This window comes from Rattus norvegicus, chromosome 6 (genome assembly GCF_036323735.1).
Source record: "Rattus norvegicus strain BN/NHsdMcwi chromosome 6, GRCr8, whole genome shotgun sequence".
Taxonomy (NCBI): Eukaryota; Metazoa; Chordata; class Mammalia; order Rodentia; family Muridae; genus Rattus; species Rattus norvegicus.
Window position 1 is genome coordinate 17,207,396 of NC_086024.1, and position 19,357 is coordinate 17,226,752.

At 52.5% G+C, this 19,357-nt stretch overlaps 1 protein-coding gene across 1 annotated transcript; it reads right to left on the minus strand.

Moving 5' to 3' along the window:
- Positions 1–775: 775 nt before the first annotated feature.
- Pkdcc (protein kinase domain containing, cytoplasmic) lies at positions 776–10,093 on the minus strand. The gene is given in 7 exon segments (NM_001108007.1): positions 776–1,628; positions 1,835–2,008; positions 3,519–3,623; positions 3,966–4,045; positions 4,608–4,879; positions 5,726–5,848; positions 9,846–10,093. Coding segments are annotated over 7 exon segments (882 nt in total). The 5' UTR covers positions 9,888–10,093; the 3' UTR covers positions 776–1,542.
- Positions 10,094–19,357: the final 9,264 nt, after the last annotated feature.

Sequence of the window (19,357 nt, forward strand, 5' to 3'; positions counted from 1 at the left end):
AACAGACCCACATTCCCCATCCCACCAGGCTTCCCTTCTCTGACGTCACCCAAGGCTTCAGTAAGTGAATGTATTTTCTCTGCCCACTGCCCCTGGAAATCGTGGTTGCTATGGTGGGCTGGAACACAGCAGTATTGTGATCTGGTTCTGAGGTCTGTAGGAACCCATGCAGCCAGGAACTGAGAGATAGGTGGCTGTGTGTGCACCATCTGGAGGGAAGAGTATCCCTTCCGGACAGTAACATTCCTTTCTGGGTGTGCCTTTGCCATGCCACTCCAGGTTGCAAGTATGTTTTTCTCAAATTTGCAGAACTAGGTGTGGTCATTTCTGTCCTCGGAAAGGGGTTGTAAGGCAAGGTGTACTGGTTTGAAAACCGAAGCACCTTCTTCCAAAGAGCCTTCTTCCTCTTCACTGTATGTATTTCTTGCTTAAGAAAGGATCTAAGAAACCTGCCACTGAGATTTCGCTTCCCACAGGTTGCCATCCTCCATCAGACACACACCACCAGCCAGCCGTCTGCAGGCTAACTGGGGCTGAGTAACAAACAAGCTTCTCAAGAACTCCTGACTGGGCTGGAGAGACAGCTCAGTGGTTAAGAGCACTGACTGCCCTTCCAGAGGTCCTGAGTTTGATTCCCAGCAACCACACGGTGGGCTCAAAAAAACATCTGTAATGAGATCTGATGCCCTTTTCTGATGGGTCTGAAGACAACTATAGTATACTTATATATAATAATAAATAAGCAAATCTTTAAAAAAAAGAACTCGTGGCTGAGGGGAGTATTTGTCACAAAACATCATTTTATTAATTGATTAATTTTTTTTTTACAAAAATAAACAATTTCATGAACAAGAAGTACAAAAGCTTCTGGATATGCACACTCCAGGAGGGGGAGAGCCTGGTTTCGGCTGCTTGGTGGCTTTCACTGAAAGCAAATGAGGCAGAAAGGCCCCGACCCTACCCCCACCCCAGGTCCTGGCTCAAATGCAATCTGCTCCTCCACTCTAGTCTTGGCTCATATGGATGTGTGCACTGCTGCCCATGACCTGGGGCTGGCTGAGGAGCAACCCGTAGGGAGAGGCCAGAGAGCCTTCCCACGGCTGGCTCCCTCACATCTTGGAGCATTCCCCCGGCGATCCATTTGGAGCTGAGCTGAGAGAACACTCTGTGACTGACTGTCCCCGTGCAGCTCCTGCCCACTGTGGCTTATGCAGCAGCAGCAGCAGCAGTGTCTGGCTACATTCTCAAACTGTGAATGCAGTAATGGGGCTGCCCATGGGACTATCCCAGTTAAGACCAGCCTGAGCCCTGCTCACAGCTCCAGAGAGGCAATCAGATCCCAACCAGTGACGCTCAGGCTGGGAGCAACAGTCTTAGACCGAAAGCTGGCAAACTCACATTTTAACACTTTTGCATATTGCACGTTTGTCCTGGTCACATCAGTTGCTCTGGGACGCTAGCTCTGTCTGCAGGGTTCCCGGGTGCTATGCAAGTCACGCCTGCAGCAGGCAAACCCAGCTGGTCAGCGAGGCCCGCAACCCGTCAACCAGGGGCCTTCACAAACGTGGTCTTGCTGGCATCAGGGACCACTTGGTTCCATCCAGTCTTAAAAAAGACCAGCTTCCGACCTAGGAGCAGAGATAAGAGTTTATAGAGTCAGGTATTTTTCTTCTTGGAGGTAAGGTTACTCTATAAAGTGACTGCCTTGAAGGTTATATATATCTATATCTCTCTCGTCATCTCTGCCTGCCCTGGGGCTTTTCTGAGGGGGGCCCCTCAAATCTTTTGGAGAAGTACAGTCACTCTTTTGAGATAGCTCCTGCCTCTGGCTCACCTGTCCAGGTGGTCTGGTTGGTGACCACAAAGGCACGACATTGAACATGGCTCTCACAGACATCTACAGCCTCAGCCAGGTTGAACACAGACAGGAGGCAGCCACCATGGTGGTAGGAGGGCCAGCAGCGATAATCCTCCTGTGTGATGGTACTGTCCGGGATGCGCTGGTACTCTGAGAGGTAAAGGGCAGAAAGTGAGAACTCTGTGACCAGGTGAGGGCTGAGGACGACTCTGTGAATAGGGACTGAGAGACCCATTTGCTAAATGAAAGCTGACGTCCAGACCAGCACACCCAGCCTGGAGATGAAGGCAGCCAGAGCCGTTCAAGCTCACACAACAGCCAGGCAGACTGGCTTTGAGGACATGCACCATGTAGTATCAACAGCCCAGGGCACATGTGGGCCAGGCACGTACTCAGAGATACCAGCTGTCTGGGATGCGCTTGGAGGTCAGGGCGTTTTAGACGTTTAGAGCAGGGCTTCTCCAATATCGTGGTACATACGGTTTTCCATGCAATATTATACAATGCACATGTTGATTTGGGAAGGCCTGGGGTGGGGCCTGAGGATTCCTGACTAGATTCCAGTCCTGCCCATGTGTCGAAACGGTTCAGAACCTCAGACATACTTGGTCCTGACTCTGGGGGAATGGTCAGCTAAGCTTCTAAGATAGACCCTGAGGTTAAGAGGCACGTATATTAACACACAGCACCACAACGCAGGGTTTCAAGAGTTTGAGGCCTCCCTGTGGCTCAGAGCCCTGGAAGCTCAGTAAGTGCACAGGCTCTTCAAGAGGCTGAGAGGTGGGCCTCTGGCTCACTGGCTTTCCCTACTGACCTAGGAGCCCCAGTTTCTGACTGATAATGCAGAAGCCCTGGGCCTCTGGCCACCCCACCCTCCTGCCTCCTTCTCCTGCCAGGGACTAGACCAAAGTCCAGGCAGGGTTGCCTGTGATTTATGGCCCCATAAACAGAGTCCTCAGGGACAGAGGCAGCCATTGTTCACCTCGTTAAACTTTATTTACAGGGCTAACGAGGGCTCCCCGACCCCTAAGGCTGGTCAGGCCTCCTTGAAAACTGAGGCTGCCCACCCCTTGCCCCCCCAACCATTGCTAAACCCTTAGGCTTCTGTAGAGAGACCAGTGCCTGTAACAGTAGCTATAGTCTCCCCCCACCCCCCATCCCCGGGGGAAGGGCTTCTTGGCTGGTTTCGGAGTAGGCTACCCCCTCCTCCGGCTGCCCTCCATGCCCTAGGAGTGCAGGGGAAGGAAAGAGAAGCAAATGTGTATTGTGACCCAGCTGTGCAACAGGAACTGTGCTAATTGCTTTCACACACCTTGTGGGCTATTTAACCGCCATAAGAAATTTTGCTAGGTGAATTATTTTGAACCCAATTTACAGTTGAGGAGAACAAGGCCCCAGGGGTAAGTCATCCAGGCAGCTCCTGGAGGGGTTTGAAGCCATTCTTAGAGAGGGGTGTCCTGCGCTCACCCAACTGCTCAAGGCAAAGGCTAGCTGTTTTAGGTCAGTCAGAGACAGGATTTCAAAGTGAAGTGTGACCCCAAGTGAGCCCGGAGAGAGAGTCTTGGAAGAAAGGGTAAGCCATAGCCCAGTGGGTGGAGGTCACTCAGTCTTGAACCTGTTCCCACTGCCCCATCCCTGGGTTCCTGCCCTGGTCACTCACCAGCCCTGCTGCTTGTAGAGTTCTGCAGGTACTGCCCACTCCGGAACAGGTGCAGCACCATCTCCAGCTGGGCCAGGGTCTCATCCGCCCCCCAGGCGAGCTCTCCTGCAAAGTGTGGTAGAGCTCTCACCACATGACCAGCTTCCGGTCCTCCCATGGGAAGCCAGGGCTCGGTGGCTAAGGAGGGTCCTTCCCACAGAATACTATCTTAGAATGTAACGGGTCCTAGACCTTGCACATTCCAGGGTCATTCTTTTTTTTTTTTTTTTTTTTTTTTTTTTTTTTTGGTTCTTTTTTTTCGGAGCTGGGAACCGAACCCAGGGCCTTGCGCTTCCTAGGTAAGCGCTCTACCACTGAGCTAAATCCCCAGCCCCTCCAGGGTCATTCTTGTCCCCACTTCTGATGGGGCAAGGGCAGGTGAGGAGAAGTGGACATCCTGAGGCTTACCTGTAGCATTGACGATGGTGTCCAGGAGAGGTCGGAGGGAAGGCGGGGCACTATGTGGCAGGAGGTATGTGAAGAAGAACCTGTGGCAGAGAAGAGGCAGGGGCTCAGGGGCCCAGCCTTTGGAACTGCATCCCTTCCCTTCCACTTCCGTGAGGGAGAGACTTCAATGTGGCCTGGGAGGATGGACCAGACGTGCCTACACTACTCAGCCATGAGGTGTGGGGTTGGGCTCGGTTTTGACTACAACTAATTTCAGACCAAACTAGGACCAGAGGGCCCTTTCTCTTCCTAGCCTCATCTTCCAGGCCACAGTGTCCTCTGTCTGACCCCGGTGCTGGGACAGCCCCATAGCTGGGGCTTCTCAGCCATGAGCTTTGTGAAGGTCAAGAAGACACATGCTGGCTCTGGCAGTCCTAGGCCCTGAGTGTTACACTATTTTAAGACGCCTCCAGCTGCCCCTCCAACCTAGCTCTCTCCTCAGCACTCTCTATTTTTAGCTCCATGGCCACATTCTCTCCTGACTGGGCCCCCGTGGTTCCACCGGTCAAGGTTATTCTCCCCCGTTGGCCTTTTGACCCCCATGAGGCTCTTACTCTGCCAGTCCCCTCCTTGGCTGGAGTCCCAACAACGTACGGTCATTACCTGTAGGCATTGTAGAGGTTCCGTTTCTCGTTCATGCCCTCGCACCAGCCCTGGGCCGAGCAGGGCAGGCTGAAGTTCCTGGCTGGAAACTCTAGCACGCAGTCGGCACCGTTAGTGCACGGTGTCTCCTCCACTCGGGCGTCGTCCAGGTCCGTCACCTTCAGCTCCCCATCCACAAGCACAAACTGCCGAGGGCGGAAGTCAAGCAGAGTGACCGAGCCTAGAGGGGAGTGGGCTAGGTAGTGGAGGAGGCGGCCAAGGCTGAGGCAGATCTGCGGGTGGACACATAGGTTGGGTCAGGCCGGCTGGACTCACAGGCTCTGGTCTTAGCTTGGAGGCTGGCCTTCCTCTTTCTGGTCCCAGGGCACTGGGAAGGTCATTGATCTCCAACTGACCCCCGGCTGGACTAACCATTAGGAGTGAGATAGTAACAGGAACGTGGGCACATCGGGTCACTTTCCTTAAGCCACACTTGACTGTGGCCCTCAGTTCAGTGTATGGAACTTAGAGCAGTGGTTCTCCACCTTCCTAATACTGTAGCCCTTTGATATACTTCAGGTTGTGCTTTGCTACTTTGTAACTATAATGCTGCTACTGTTATGAATCATAATGTAAATCGGATGTGCAGGGTATCTGATGGGCAACCCCTGTGGAAAGGGTCTTTTCATCCCCAAAGGGGTTTCAACCCTCAGGTTGAGAAGAAGCAGACAAATGTGTGTAAGGTTATTTATTTGTGATCCCAGGAAACTGCTCTTTCTATACCAGCTGTGTAAAAGGTGGTGTGTGTGTGTGTGTGTGTGTGTGTGCATCCACACACCTGTGTACACAGATGCCCTCCTGAACGTATATGTGTGTACACTCACTCACATGGATGTGCACACATGCTGTGGAGAGCATGGAGAACAGAAGGGACACAGAAAGCCGGGATCCTCTGTCCTGTTCTTATTTTTAACCCTTTGGCCCATGGCCGAGCCAGTGTGTGCTCCTCCCTCCCTCCAGCCATCCTTCCGTCCCTCCTCCCCTCTGGACTGAGGAGTTTAGGCTGCTCTGAGAGGTTGCCTTCTAAGGGAGAACCATCCCAACAAAAAGCCCAGGCCTGAACCCTCCTCCCTGCTTACTCGGAATCGATCCTCCCAGGAAGTCTGCAACAGCTGGATCATCTCCACAGGAGCGCCCAGCTCTGTGATGGTGGTCAGTGTGTCCGGGATGTCCTCACTGTCCTGGTAGCAATAGCCATAGAGCTGGGGAACATCCAGGGCAAGTCATTAGGTCACAGGGTAGAGGCAGGGACAGGGGAAGATCGGACTCTCAGATGCCCTGCCCTCTGCCCTTGATGACTTCCCTCTGCCTTTGCTCAGGCCAGTGGGGAACAGTGTTGCCTGGGAAGTTTGGCCTCTGTTCCTGAAGCCTTGGTTTCTACTGGCTTGGTGACATCAGCCCTTCAGCTCTTGTTAGTCAGGGAAATGGGAGGCTTAGCCACCATGTACCTACCAGGCACTGTGTTAAATGCATTTATGTGCTCAATCAGTTCATAATTTTAAACTTTATTTTAATTATTATTATTGTGGTGTGTATGCTATGATTGTGTGTGTGCGCTGAGGTCAGAGGACAACTTTCAGGAGTCAGTTTTCTCCCTTCACCGCGTGTTCGAGGGAGTGAACCAGGCCATCAGGAAGATCAGTGGCATCACCACTCTTACCTACTGAGCTATCTTGCTAGTCTTTCCGATTCTTATAATCACCCAGCAGCGGCGTGTGGCTACGGTCATTATGCCTAATTTGGGGTGGGGAAATTGCCTCGAGAGAGGTTAAATGGGTCATACAGCTAATAAACACAGGCGCTAGGATTGAAATGAGTGTCCCCAGGATTTCACAATCTGTGTTTTTTCTGCTAATACACGGGTCAGCAAGTGGTCATCTGATTCCCTCCCCTCCCACAATCTGTGTGGATTCCTCCTCCATCTCAACGCTCTAGAGCCGGGAGGCCCGTCCGGTGTTCTTTGTGTATAGGTGGCATAAACGGGAGATCCAGCGAGAGAGGGTTCTCAGGGGAAGGTCTGTGAGAGAGAGTATGATACGTGCCATGCACTTTTTCCTCATCCCGGGGAGGGTCCCCTGTACCACCCAGCTAGGCAGGGAAAGCACAGGAAGCCTTTAACATTAACACCCACACCGGCATTCTCATATGGTGGCCTCTTCTCGAGGTTTCTCCCAACTCAGGGCATAGCTCTGGCTTAGCACAATGGGCTCCAAACAGCCAGCACCCTATGGAGCTCGAGCACAAAGGATGAGCTGTCCAAGCCCTACAAGGGACAGTGGTGAAGGGTTGAGATGGGGGACAGGGAGCCCCTGGCCTAAATATGCTATACACAGCAGCTCCTCTTGCCAGCATCCTCCCCAGCTGCCTTGCTTGCTCCAAACACCCACTCTCCTCCCAGGAGTCCCAATCCTGTCCTGCCAGAGAAGCTAGACTCAGTGTTAGTCTACCAGATGACGTGGGCTGTGCCTTGAGGGACCAGGGACCCTTGAGGGACCCTTCTTTCTCTCTTTCCCTCCATACCCCAGTCAGCCCAGGGAGGCCCCTGACTCAGATGGGCATTGGGGAAGGTAAAGAGAGCAGCCTTGGGGCCTGGTTCTCATTTTCTTGCTCCAGTGTGAGCCTTTGTGGGAAACTTCTGAAGGTTATTAAACACCCGGAGGTCGTTAAATGCACTATTAACGAGGTATTAATCAACACCCCTCAGGAAAAAAAATAAAAAGACACCATTAACCCCCCACCTCCCCAACCCCCCCAGGAAGCAAGAAGCAGGACTACAGTTGCATCTTTTGTTCTTCTGGGAAGAGAAATTCAGTCTAGCATGGTCAGAATCTGCAGCCCAGGCTGACCTGGTGAGGCCCTAGGACGATGGGGTAGGGAGAGGGAATACTCTTGTGCCCTTTGACCCTGGGCGACAGAGGCATCTACCCTGGGAGGAAGAGTATGTGGTGGATAAAGAGGGCCCAAAAGACAGAAAGATCCCCAGGCAGTCCCCTTGGTGACCAAAGCCTGTGCCGGGAAAGGCACAGTGAGCCCCATGGCTGTTTCGTATCGACTAGTAGAGCTCACAGTGTAACTTGAGGCTGCCCAGAGAGGACGAAGGGGTCTCAGGAGCCTGGGATATTTTAGAAAGTCCTCTGGCTCCTCCCTAGTTCAGCAAAACAGTCCCACGGTTTTGAAATTTTAAATGATTAGGAGGTATTAAAGCAATGTGATGTCCAGTTCCTGGCACACACAGCTCAGACACCTTTTGAACAGAAGACCTGTGGCAGACTGTGCTGGCCACAGAGGCAGCCTAACTGAAGCAGCCAGAAGGGACATGACCTGGTAGTCAGAGAAGAAATGAGAATCTCATCCTCAAAGCTGTTCCCAAGATATACTAGGACATTTCACTCTCCCTAGGACCCTGAACACTTCTGTCCTAAGGGTGTTCGCTCCAGCCTCGGACTGGAAGACTTGTGAGAGATGCCACACTGGAGAGGGTATGGGTGAGACATGTTCCTTGTAATGTCTTTCTGGTGCCCTCATTACTGGGGCACAACATACAGACAAGGGCCAGTCTGTGGGTCTGGTTGTGGGTGTACCTGGATACTTGTGGAAATGCTTGGTGAGGCCATCAAAGTAGGAATCCCTACGGCTAGGAAAGCCCACTGAATGTCAAACCTGTCCTGAGAAATGGCCTTGAACAACTAACAATGAATGCCCCACTAAGTCACTTGGTCAGGGCCTCTCCATCCCCTCAGAATCTGGCTGGCACCTCAGGGTTTCCAGAAAGTTCCCAAGAACCCAGAAGAGGAAAAGAAAGTAAGACCCTCCCAGTTAGGATGGCCACGTAACCAGCTGCTCACTCCCTTAAGCTCCAGTCAGTGTTAGCCAGACATAAACACACAAAACGGGTGTTTGGGACCAACGCAGGGCCTAGGACTGTGACAGACTTGTCACAAGAGTCTGGCCAGGACTTGGGGCATGTTCTAGGGAGACTTGGAACCACTAGGAGTACAAGTAGTGTTCTGACCTCTTCTATATGGGTCACAGATCCCTCCAGGCCTGGGGCTCCCTTCTCACTGCTGAGGAAATAAAAGAAAGGACTCTGAGCTTCTGGTCAGCTCTCTGGGTATAAAAAAGTGGATCTGAGGGGCTGTGAGGTGGGTGGTATGGACACCTGGGGGGTCTGTACACACTTATGTCAACCTGCCAAGAGCAGTCAGGGGTCCCCTTTCAGTCACCTCACACTTATGCATAAAAAGTAAGTAGTCTGTCTTATCCAAGGCAGAGGCCTTAGAGAGAGTTAATGGGTTGTGTTTGGATGGTGTTGGCAGTGTAAAGGTCTGCTCTGAATGCATCCTTGGATGGATGAGGTATGAGATGCATCCTTCCTGCCTGTGTCCGCAGTGAACACAGAGTTTCTCACTAGGAAAGGATGCCTCTGGCTTTTTGAATTGTCTATAGTCTCTTGGCTAAGCACACTCTGAAGAGTGTGGTATTCATACTAGCAGACCTTGAGTCTTCTGGCCTAAGACTCTGAGGCTTTCCCTGTGGTTCAGCTGGACCCACTTGAAATCCCAGGGAAAGCCACGGTCACTTCTGGGAAAGGCTGTGTATTTTCTGGCCCTTCTATCCCTTCCAATGGCCTGTGAGCGTGAGCAGAGTGGGAAATGAGGGTTTCCCTGAGGGTCAAGTCAGATAAACGGGTCTCTTTTCAGCCCCTCCCATACTCACTGAGGTTTAACACCACTTCCAAAGCCAGACATGTCGCTGGACTTTGAAAGAAGTGTGGTTAAGGCTCTACCAATACGGGGGAAATCCTATTTCTGAACCTGGGAGCTGACTGAAGCTGGATTTTGGAGTTGGACTCGAGGTCACTATGACTGGAGATAATACTCTGGTGTTCAACCGCCAGCTTTGGCCAGCAGCAGGGTCCTCTATGGTCACAACTCCTAATTGCTGCCTTATCGCTAGTTTGGGACCCTTCTTGTCCTTGCCTCTGTCTTTAAGAGATGTGTGTAAGCTGGCACAGTGTTCTACTTAAAGGGTGAGAGACTGGCAGAGTGCTGAGTGGTTCCCTAATCTGGGTTCTGTACCTAGCTGCACTGGGTAGTCTTCGACGCCCTGAGCTTTACGTACTCTGTAAGACCAAAGAGTTTTTTTTTTTTTTTTAGAGTGGTCAGCCAGCCCCCTCATCCCGGAACCCCACTGTCGTACCTGCAGCACGTTGGGGTGCCGCAGCCGCTCCAGCAGCACCATCTCCTTGAGCAGCTTGTGGGCCGCCAGGCGGTAGCAGCCCCTTCGCGCCCCGAACTCGCGCACACAGCTGCCCAGATCGTGGCCGCTGAAGTCCACTGCTTTAAGCGCCACCGCGGCGCCGCCGGGCAGGCGGACCCGGTACACAGCCTTAGTGTAGCCAGAGCCCACGTACTGCGCGCCAGACACGTTGCGGAGCGCGGCGCAGCCTAGGCGCGGGCCCGGGCCGGGGGAGCCCGGGCCCGGAGCAGGGGGCCAGCCCGGAGCGCCGTCGGGCGGGGGCCGGACCCGCGGGGGCCGGGGACGCTGCAGGCCCGGCCCGCCCGGAGCCAGGTCCATCAGGCGCCGCCTCTCCGGCCGGCCGGCTCCCGGTCCCGGGCCCCCGCGGGAATAGCGCTGCACCTCCTCGTAGCGCTCCCGAATCTGCCGAGCCAACTCCCCACGGCCCCCGCGACGGCCCGGGCCCGGGGCTGCCGAGGACCCCGGGGACTGGCCTGGCCGCGGAGGCTCTGAGCCCGGTGCGAAGAGCACGTTGAGTACGGAGCCCAGCAGGAAGGAGGCGCAGAAACCAGCGGCCACGGCCGCCCGCCGGCGCCGCATCGCTCCCCTCCCCCCGGCCGGCCGCGCGCGGCTCCCCGGCCCCGGCCCCGGGCGGCTCAGGCTCCGAGGCGACTCCGCTTCGCGCCGCGCCGGCCCCCTGCCCAGCCCGCGCGCATGGTCCGGGTAGCCCCGACCCCGGCCCCCGGCGGGCGGCACATCGGCCTGACACTTGCCTCCCTCCCGCCCTGCCCCCGCCGCTTATAAGGCCCGGAGCCACCCCCGCGCCCGCCCCTCCGCCAGCGCCTCCCCGCGCCCGGCCGAGCCAGTCCTCGGCGCCGCCCCCTCTGGCCGCCCGGGCCGGCCTTCCCCGCTGACTGACAGCGGGACCTCCTCCCGCGGCCAGCCGGGCCTGGGAAGCGGCGCGGAGGCGGCTCCGGCCCTGCCCGGCGCGCGGCCCCGGAGCTCAGACCGGAGAGCGGGGGAGGGGGCGGCGGCGCGCAGGGCTTCCAAGCCTGAGGCCAGGCTGGATAACGGGACCGGGAGGCCGAAAGCAGAGCTGGCCGGCGGGGTACGGGGAGTTGGAGGGGCGAGGCCGGCGGGTAACGGGCTCCGAGGGGCCCGGGTGCAGGGATCGCAAGGGTGCACGCTGCCTCCTGGGGGGACTCGGGGCTGCGGGGCGGTGAACAGGGGTTCCCGCCTTCTGCGGGTGAGGCTGCTCTGGGACCGGCCGGGGTCAGAGTGTGGTGGAGGGCGAGGGTCTGGGGAGGCTGCCCCGCACCTGCGAGAGCGCGAAGAGTGGGGACTCGTGAGGTTTCAGAAGAGTGCTTTTCAACTGCCTTCAACCAGGACTTTCTGATTTTCCTGGTCCCCCACATCTAGACAGCCGAGCTCCTCCCCGCCCCCTGAGAACCCCGATCTTTGACCCGCCGGTAGGGGGTTGGAACCCTACACAGCAAGTACATTAGTGTGCACGCACATCTGTATGTGGAGTGTGTGCATCCGCCTGCCCTGAAGGGGCTACGGTGTCCTAGGAAGGGAGTGAGTGTGTGCTCTGTGTGTAAGTTGGTGCTGACTCCATCAGAACTTCTGGTCCCTCCTCCTCCCTCCCTGATTGCATCATTAGTGCTAATTGAGGGGCTTTCACACGCCAGTGCATTAGCTGTTTGGAGTGAGCTCCCCCCTCCTGCGAGATAAGCCGCTGCCCCTCCCCCTCGTGGCTCTCCACTTCCCTAGGGCCCTGAAACTGTCCACCGAGGTCGTCTCACTTCCTCGGGCTCCCCCCTGCTTTCCTCTGGGCAGGAAACTTCTCTCCTCCTGCAGTGTCCTGGACTGAGGAGACCGCCTAGGGGTTAAAGTTTAGGGGTTGGGGGAAGAATTCAGAACCTTCTTTCTGAGGGGCTTTCTAGGGAGGTTTTCCTATCGAACCCAGGGAGGGTCTCTGCTATTAGAAAGGGAATAAAACTTGTGACTGGTTCTTTTGAAAGTGGGAGAGGAAGGGGGCAAATTTCTTACGTTCAGCCTGTGATCGCACTGAGGCAGGTAGGCCTTTTGGCTCTGACTTCTTGGTCCCCTAAGACTCAGAAAGTGGGGACCATGCTGACTTATTAGTCCTGGGAAAGTCAGGTTGAAGGAAGCCATGGTTCTCCCTGAGAGCAGTAGGTGGGTTTGATGGAGTCTGCTCTATAGATCTGTTCCTATTTAAGCAGCTCCGCCCAGCTCTGGCCCATAGCTGCTGGGAGGGGGGGTCTGAGCAGATGCCCTCCCCAGCCCTCACACCAGATGTCTTTGGTCTAATTAACTGTGCTGGGAAAACCAACCTGGGTTTGTAAACATAGCTACTGGCTAAAGTCAACAGGGAACAGCAGCAAACAGTCCCCTTACACCAAGCCTCATCTAGACCCAGAACCCCAGGGAAGAGTGGGAGCTGGGCGCATCAGAAATGCCCCGGCCCACAGACAGTCAAAGAAAGACTGTCTGCCTGGGTGACCCCAGCATGGCTACCATCTCCTTGCCAATTCTACAGTGTCTACTCAAGAAGTGTGAGGGCCAGCTACCATGGCCAGGGTAGGTCTGACCTCTAGCAGTTTCACCTTAGATGGCTGAACAGCCAAACATTGTGTGTGTGCGTGTGTGTGTACATGTGTGTATATGTGTGTGTATATATGTGTACGTGTATATACCTGTGTATGTACGTGTGTGTGCGCGTATGTGTACGTGTGTGTGTGTGTGATACTTCTTGAAAGCTTTCTTCAGCTCCTCTGCATGTCTTTTCGAAGGTTCCGTGGGGAGAATTTGGCACTGTGTGTGAACAGCTCAGAGTTGGTGAATATAACGTGAACATTGTTAACTTCATTACGCATCATGTAGGTCTAATAACACGTTCTGAAATTAGATAATTATTCCTATGATATCTCTGCCAAGCTTTGGTGTTTCTGTTATGGTTTGAAAGTTCAGTGCACAACATGGCCAGAGGAGTAGGCACGGATGTAGGTATGGAACACACCGTCCAGAAGCCCCGAAAGCAGGAGCCTCTCAGAGAAACAAAGACCCTTCAATTGTACTGACTCACTTTTCTGTTTCCCTCCGCCCCCAGTGAGACACCCAGACATGCATGATCAGAGGCAGAAATAGGATTTTTGCTCCTAAAAGAAAGAGATCAAACCTTTGGACTGATTAGTTTCTGAATTGACAGTCTTTAACAATTTTTTATTGTTTGCCTCTGTGTGTGTGTGTGTGTGTGTGTGTGTGTGTGTGTGTGTGTGTGGTGTACATGTGCCACCCAGGAAGAGGAGTTGTTTCAAAGAACTGGAAAACAGGAACACTGCAATCCTACTGATTCCTCATCTGTGTTTGCCCAGCGACTCAAAGAGAGGCTAGGCAGGGTCCACACCACAGCCTGGGCCTCTCACAGTCTGGTGTCCAGCTCAGCACTGGACACTGTGTTTCTCAACACAGCTTAGACAGCAGTATCTTCTTTTTCCCACTCTTTACCGGATTCTTCACCACACTCAGGAGCCTTCAGACCAGCATTAGCTCAACAAGGCTTCAAGTTTTAGACTTGCTACGGTCTCTCTCTTTCCCCTTCTTCCCAATTCTACACACTAGTCAGGACACCCATGATTGGGAAGGAGGCAACTGGCCTAGAATCTCATGAAAGGTCACCTTTTCTGAGAAATGTTTCATAGGTAATTTCTTTCTTCAGGACATCAGATCCTCCTGGCTTGCCCGTATTGAAGAACTCTCTGTTCCTTCCAGCCTGGATCCCTAACACCTCTGTGGAGTATTGCTTTCCTTGTGAAACAACTGGGGGATGAACTAAGGTGGTAATTCGGGCTTCCATGAGCTTCCACTAGCCTTCTATGCAGCTCGGCACCCCAGTTCTCCTAGAAGAAAGTCACATTGCCCAGTCTGAGGCAGGTGCTGCCTCCTGGCCATCCTCTACCTCCCTGAAGTGCCTTCTCACAGTCCTTCCAGCCCTTCCTTTTTCTCAGCTGTGTGTGCAAGATTTTCCAGAAAGTAGTGATCTGGAGACAGTACTTCCATAACCAGGGTACACAGGGTCCTGGAGGATGTATTCTTGGAATTCCGTGCTTTATTTCCTTTAAGAAAATGCACAGAATCCCTTGCTCAGGTCTAGGAAAGGCTTCGTAAAGAACTCTGGATTTGGAGTAAGATACTCCATCCCAGTTGACATCCCATAGGCAAGGTAGTCATCCCTTTTCTATATTGGGGTAAGCCCTCGGTATGTTGTTCCCCCACACCAGAGCCTGTAACGGAGCGGCTTCCCACTCCAACTCTTGACTAGGCCTGTTCTTTTTTTTTTTCTTTTTCTTTTTTTCGGAGCTGGGGACTGAACCCAGGGCCTTGCGGTTGCTAGGCAAGCGCTCTACCACTGAGGTAATCCCCAACCCCGACTAGGCCTGTTCTTGTCAGCTGCCTCCTTCCAGCTCAGCTGCACCCATTGCTCAGGATGCCTGGTCACGGTGATCTTGCTTTCCCTCCATTTTTGGCTTTCTAAGATTGTCCCTGTTGAGACTGGACTCTGGTGCATGTCACCTGAGAGGAAGTGCGAGGCGTTTGTTTTGGGGCTGGGACCTTGAACTGAGCAGAGAAGCAGGGAGTTGGAAGGGAACACAGTAAGGACCAAGCTCCAGGGCTTCTGCCTGTCCTGGGTAGAAGGCAAGCAGGGAGTCAGAGAGTTGGCCATCCCCAAGTGGTGATGGATTGAGCCCGGCAGAGGCTGGTGAAATAGGACCTTCTGCTTGGCATGCAATAGCTAAGGCTGGAGGCCTATGTATAGCTAATGGCTAGGTGAGAACACGTCACAACTTCTATGACCAAAGCTCCCAGAGTTAGATGGAGGAATATTTCTCCCTGTCCATGATCAAGGAGTCCTCCCTCCCTCCCTCCCTCTCTACCTCCCCCTTCCCTCCCTCCCTCCCCCCTCTGTGTGTGTGTCTGTCCATCCATCCATCCGTCTGTCTCCTTCATCCCTCCTTCCTTCTCTCTGGTTTCTCAAGACAAGGTTTCTACCTACAGCTAGTTCCATAGATCAGGCTGGCTTTGAACTCACAGAGTGAGTGCCTGCCTCTGCCTCCACTACCCCTGTCCTGATCTTTGAATCTATGACTCTCTTTGCTGCGGCTTGGGAAGTGGAGCTGGGAGGCGGATCAAGAGGGAGCCACTGAGTGTGTCACCTGGCTCTAAACTCACCGAGGATGGACAGTTATCTCTCGCCTGCCATCCTCTTCATCCTGAGAGTCTTGACTCTGCGGCTCCTCTCAGGAGTTTACAGTATCATTGGGAAGATTCTTCCCAAACTATTAGGCCCTCAGTCAAGAAGTTCACTGGGTTTCAGGCAAAGGACAAAGGTGGGAAGAGCTATGCTGCCTGACCCTGATGGGGGCGTCAGCATGTGGGGAGAGCATGCTCAGAACTAGGAAAGGCTCTGTCTCCTTGATGGCCTATGAGATCAGAAGGACTGTTAGTTTTGTAGGGAAAGGCACTGAAGCGTGTGGGAATCTGTTGAATGATCCGGCCTTTGCGTGTAGCTGTATAGACTACTGTGGAATATGGGGAGTCCGATCCCCATTCTGAATCTTTCCTCAGCTTTTCATTAGGTTTTTTTTTGGGGGGGGGGGAAATCTAGTCAGAGAGGCTGGCAGAGACGAAGGCACCAGTGGAATCCAAGACAGAAGAAGTTCATTAAAGTCACTTTTGCCTCCGGGTAACAAGGCTTGGTCATAAAGATTTATTATTTTATTGTTCTTATTAATACTAATGATAGAGCACGCTTATTAAATGCTTTTCATTGTCATCCAATCTACTTAACAACGGTAGGGAGATAAATGCTATCATTACCTCCAATTTTCATGATGAGAAAATTGACCTAAGAAAGCCGAGGTCAGGTGCTTGAAGATAGCTGTCAGGAGGCGGAGCCAAGCCCAGCCTGTGTGCCAGGCCTCTCACTGCAGAGGGTCTGAGGAATTCCCTCTCTCTGGCCTGTGTGGTAGCTTACCATCTGGCTGGGTTGAGTTGATTTCTTCAACAAAAATCATGTAGATTGCCTTTCTCGGTCTAGCTCTGCCACCTTGGTTAAAAAAATAAGCGCGCGGTGCTGTTAAAACCTTTAAAGAAATGGGGTTGGAGAGATGGCTCAGTGGTTAAGAGCACTGACTGCTCTTCCAGAGGACCTGAGTTCAAATCCGAGTAACCACAGGGTGGCTCACAACTATGTGTAACTCCAGGATACAACATCCTCACACAGGCACTTTCAAACAAATAATAAATAAATAAATAAATAAATAATAATAAAACCTTTAAAGAATCGAGGTGGGCTGAGTCCTGCAGCGAGCAGCTATGGGAACAGAATTAACTAGGCGGAGGCCCTTTTGAAGAGGTAGAAAACCAGGCTCTCTCAACTTCTATGCAGAGTACTTCAGAAAGCCCAGAGGGCTCTGCCATCGCCCCTATTTTCCCCCCACCCCTTTTCTGAGGACGAAAGAGAACAAACCAATCAGAAGCGATAGTTTACAAAGGGTTAACTCGAATCTGGGAGGCTGTGTGGAATTAAAACAATCATTTGAAAAATCCAGAACCGCGAGCGAGTGTGCACGCACAAAAGGGAAGCAGAAATTGCACAAAATCCTCCCATTACAGGAGATTACCTGTAGAGAGATGTGAGGGGCATCTTGCCTGCTCCTCCAGCTCCATGTGCAGAGGTGACCACTGTGACCCGTGAGGAGGGTGAAGGCTCCTTGGGGGATGGCCTGTGTTCCCCTCAGCCCAAATCCCAGACCTGGGTTATTCAAAACAAAAACAAACCAAAACAAGACGTGTCGGTTGGAATTATTTTTTCTTCACCCCGGTTCTCCAGAGTCTGGACCCTTCTCTCACTGTGCCCCCAGGACTGGGTCTTCTCTCACCTCAAAGCATGCACGGGCATCAGATTCATCTGCCAAGAACGCGTGCTCCTAACACATCATTTTCCTGCTGGAAAAAGCTTTGATGATTTGTTTGAAGAGTAATTAGTTAGCTGGCACTTACAAGCAGGCATCACTTACCTCTTGGACTCGCATATGCTCAAGTACTTCCTGACTCTGAGTGGCAGCCATCTGATGGCTTCTCTAATCTTTGGCGTTCTTCTGTCTTATTCCTCCCCATATGCTGTTGCGAAGGATCCAGGGCTGGAACTAAACTCTGTTTCCTCTTTCTATGTTAACTCCTTGTAGAATTTAAGAACGATGGGACTTAAAAGTTTCTTGCTATGCTCGCCTGCCCTGCTGCTCCAACCCCCTGCCCTCCAGCCCCGCATCCTGAACATCTACTTGAAATAATGGAGTCTCCGTCCTGTGGCATTTCTTGTTTTGTTTTCTCTTGAGACAGGTTTTGCTTAGGAGCCCAGACTTGCCTGGAACTTGCTGAATAGCCAAGATGGGCCTTGAATTCACTGTTGCCATGCCGCTGCCTCCCAAGTGATGGGAGCACAGGTGCGTGCCACCACACATTCAGCCAGGCTTCTAAAAAAAATCTTTTTATATGTGGGGTGGTGGTGATGGTGATGGAGTGTGTGTGTGTGTGTGTGTGTGTGTGTGTGTGTGTGTATTGCCACAGTGCATGTGTAAATGTTAGAGGATGTCGGATGTCAGTCCTTGTCTGTCTTGTTTGAGACAGGGTCTGTGTGTGCTGGAAGCTACCTGGCCAGTGAGCTCCCTGGTATACTTCTGGCTCAGCCTCCCATCTCCTGGTAGGAGCTCTGGCATTACCGAAGCGCTTCCCAGTCAGACTATACATGGGTCCTGGGGACTTAAGCTCAATTCCTCACACTTGTTCTGCAAGAGCATCCCTCGCAGAGTCATCTCTGCCCCAAATATTCTTGGTGAAAAAGAAGACCCTGGGGCCTCCCCCGTGTTGGAGCCTTCTCATTACTTTGCAGTTTGGTGATAGTCCTCTCAAAAGGGGCCTAGGGACCCTTGCACTTTCAAGACCCTTTGCCCTCAGAATTCTGCTGAGACTGCAGAGCTTCCCTGGCAGGGTGGGCTCCTTCTCTGTACCCCAGCTCCAGGCCATCTCGTCAGGGAGGCTTCCTCTGACTCCTGGCCATCATACTTCCCTCGTTTATGTTCTCAAGACACCAGGTTTTGAAACGATATTGCTGTATCTGTCATAGTTCTGCTTTTCTGCCTTCTATCTCCCTTCGCAGGAGTGCAAGCAGCAGGAAGGTGGGTTCTTCCCTTCTTCCCTAGTGAGGGTTTGGTATAAGCTCCAGGCAGTGGTGGTTTAGGACTTTTGCTAGTGAACGCTTCTCCTCCTATGGTTTGGACACCATACATCTAGGAATGTGCTCTCATCTTAATAATAAATAAATAAATAAATAAATAAATAAATAAATAAATAAATATCTCCTTGCCTTTAGGAAAACAGCCACCAAAACATCCTTTGTTTTAGCCCAAACTGGCCTCCTTATTCTCTGAGCCTGGGTCCCTGCAACTGTGACCTGTGGCTGTTCTGAGTTCAGCTGAGTGGTGCCCCATTCCCTCAGGGCTCCACTCTGTGACTTTAAGGTGACAATCAGTTAATCCAATAACAGAATCCTGCTAACGTGCTAATGGGAAAGGGGGGGGGCTTCTAGCTCCCTCCCTTCTGACTCAGGTAACATCTGTGCATTTAACAGGGCCCTTCTGGAGACAATTAAATAAATGCTTTATTGAAACAATAAAATTAATAGGGGCCTCATGGAACTCAATGAAAGGTTTTTAAAAATTAACTTCATTGTATTTTAAGCTCTAAAACAAGTTTTGTGGGGTGGGGGGTTGGTAGAGGGTGGGTTAAGGGCCAAATTTTCATTAAATAGATTCCTGACCAAACATTGAATGCTTGGAAGATTGGAGACGTAATTGTCCACTTTCCCCATGGAAGGGGTACTCTGTGCTGGTCTCTGATAGGATCTTTGAGCAACAGGTCTGGTTTTGTCCTTGGGACTGTCACCTTGCACATTGATCCATTTCTGTCTTCATGGTGTTTTTGCAGCCTAGGTTAAGTGTCCTATGAAAGGGAATGTCACAATGACCTTGCCATGTTCCATGAGTGAAATAATAGTGAACATTGGGACAAGTAGGATGTGGTGGCTTATGGCTTCTGCAATTCCAGCACTCTAGAGGTAGAAGTGGGGTGGTGGTGGGGATTTGGGTGAGTTTGAGGCTAGCCTGGGATATATAGTGAGTTCTACGCCAGCCTGGGCTACTGTGTAAGATTGTCTAAAAAACAAAACAAAACAAAAAAACCAACCCAAACAACAATAACAAAAATCCACAAGCCACTGGTCATGCCAGGAAATAGGTGGGCCCTCTCTTTGCCCGGTCTCTGTTTCCAGCTCCATTTATCCACCTTGGCTGTCCTGTAGATCCCACCCCAGCCTGTGGCTATTCTGTTCC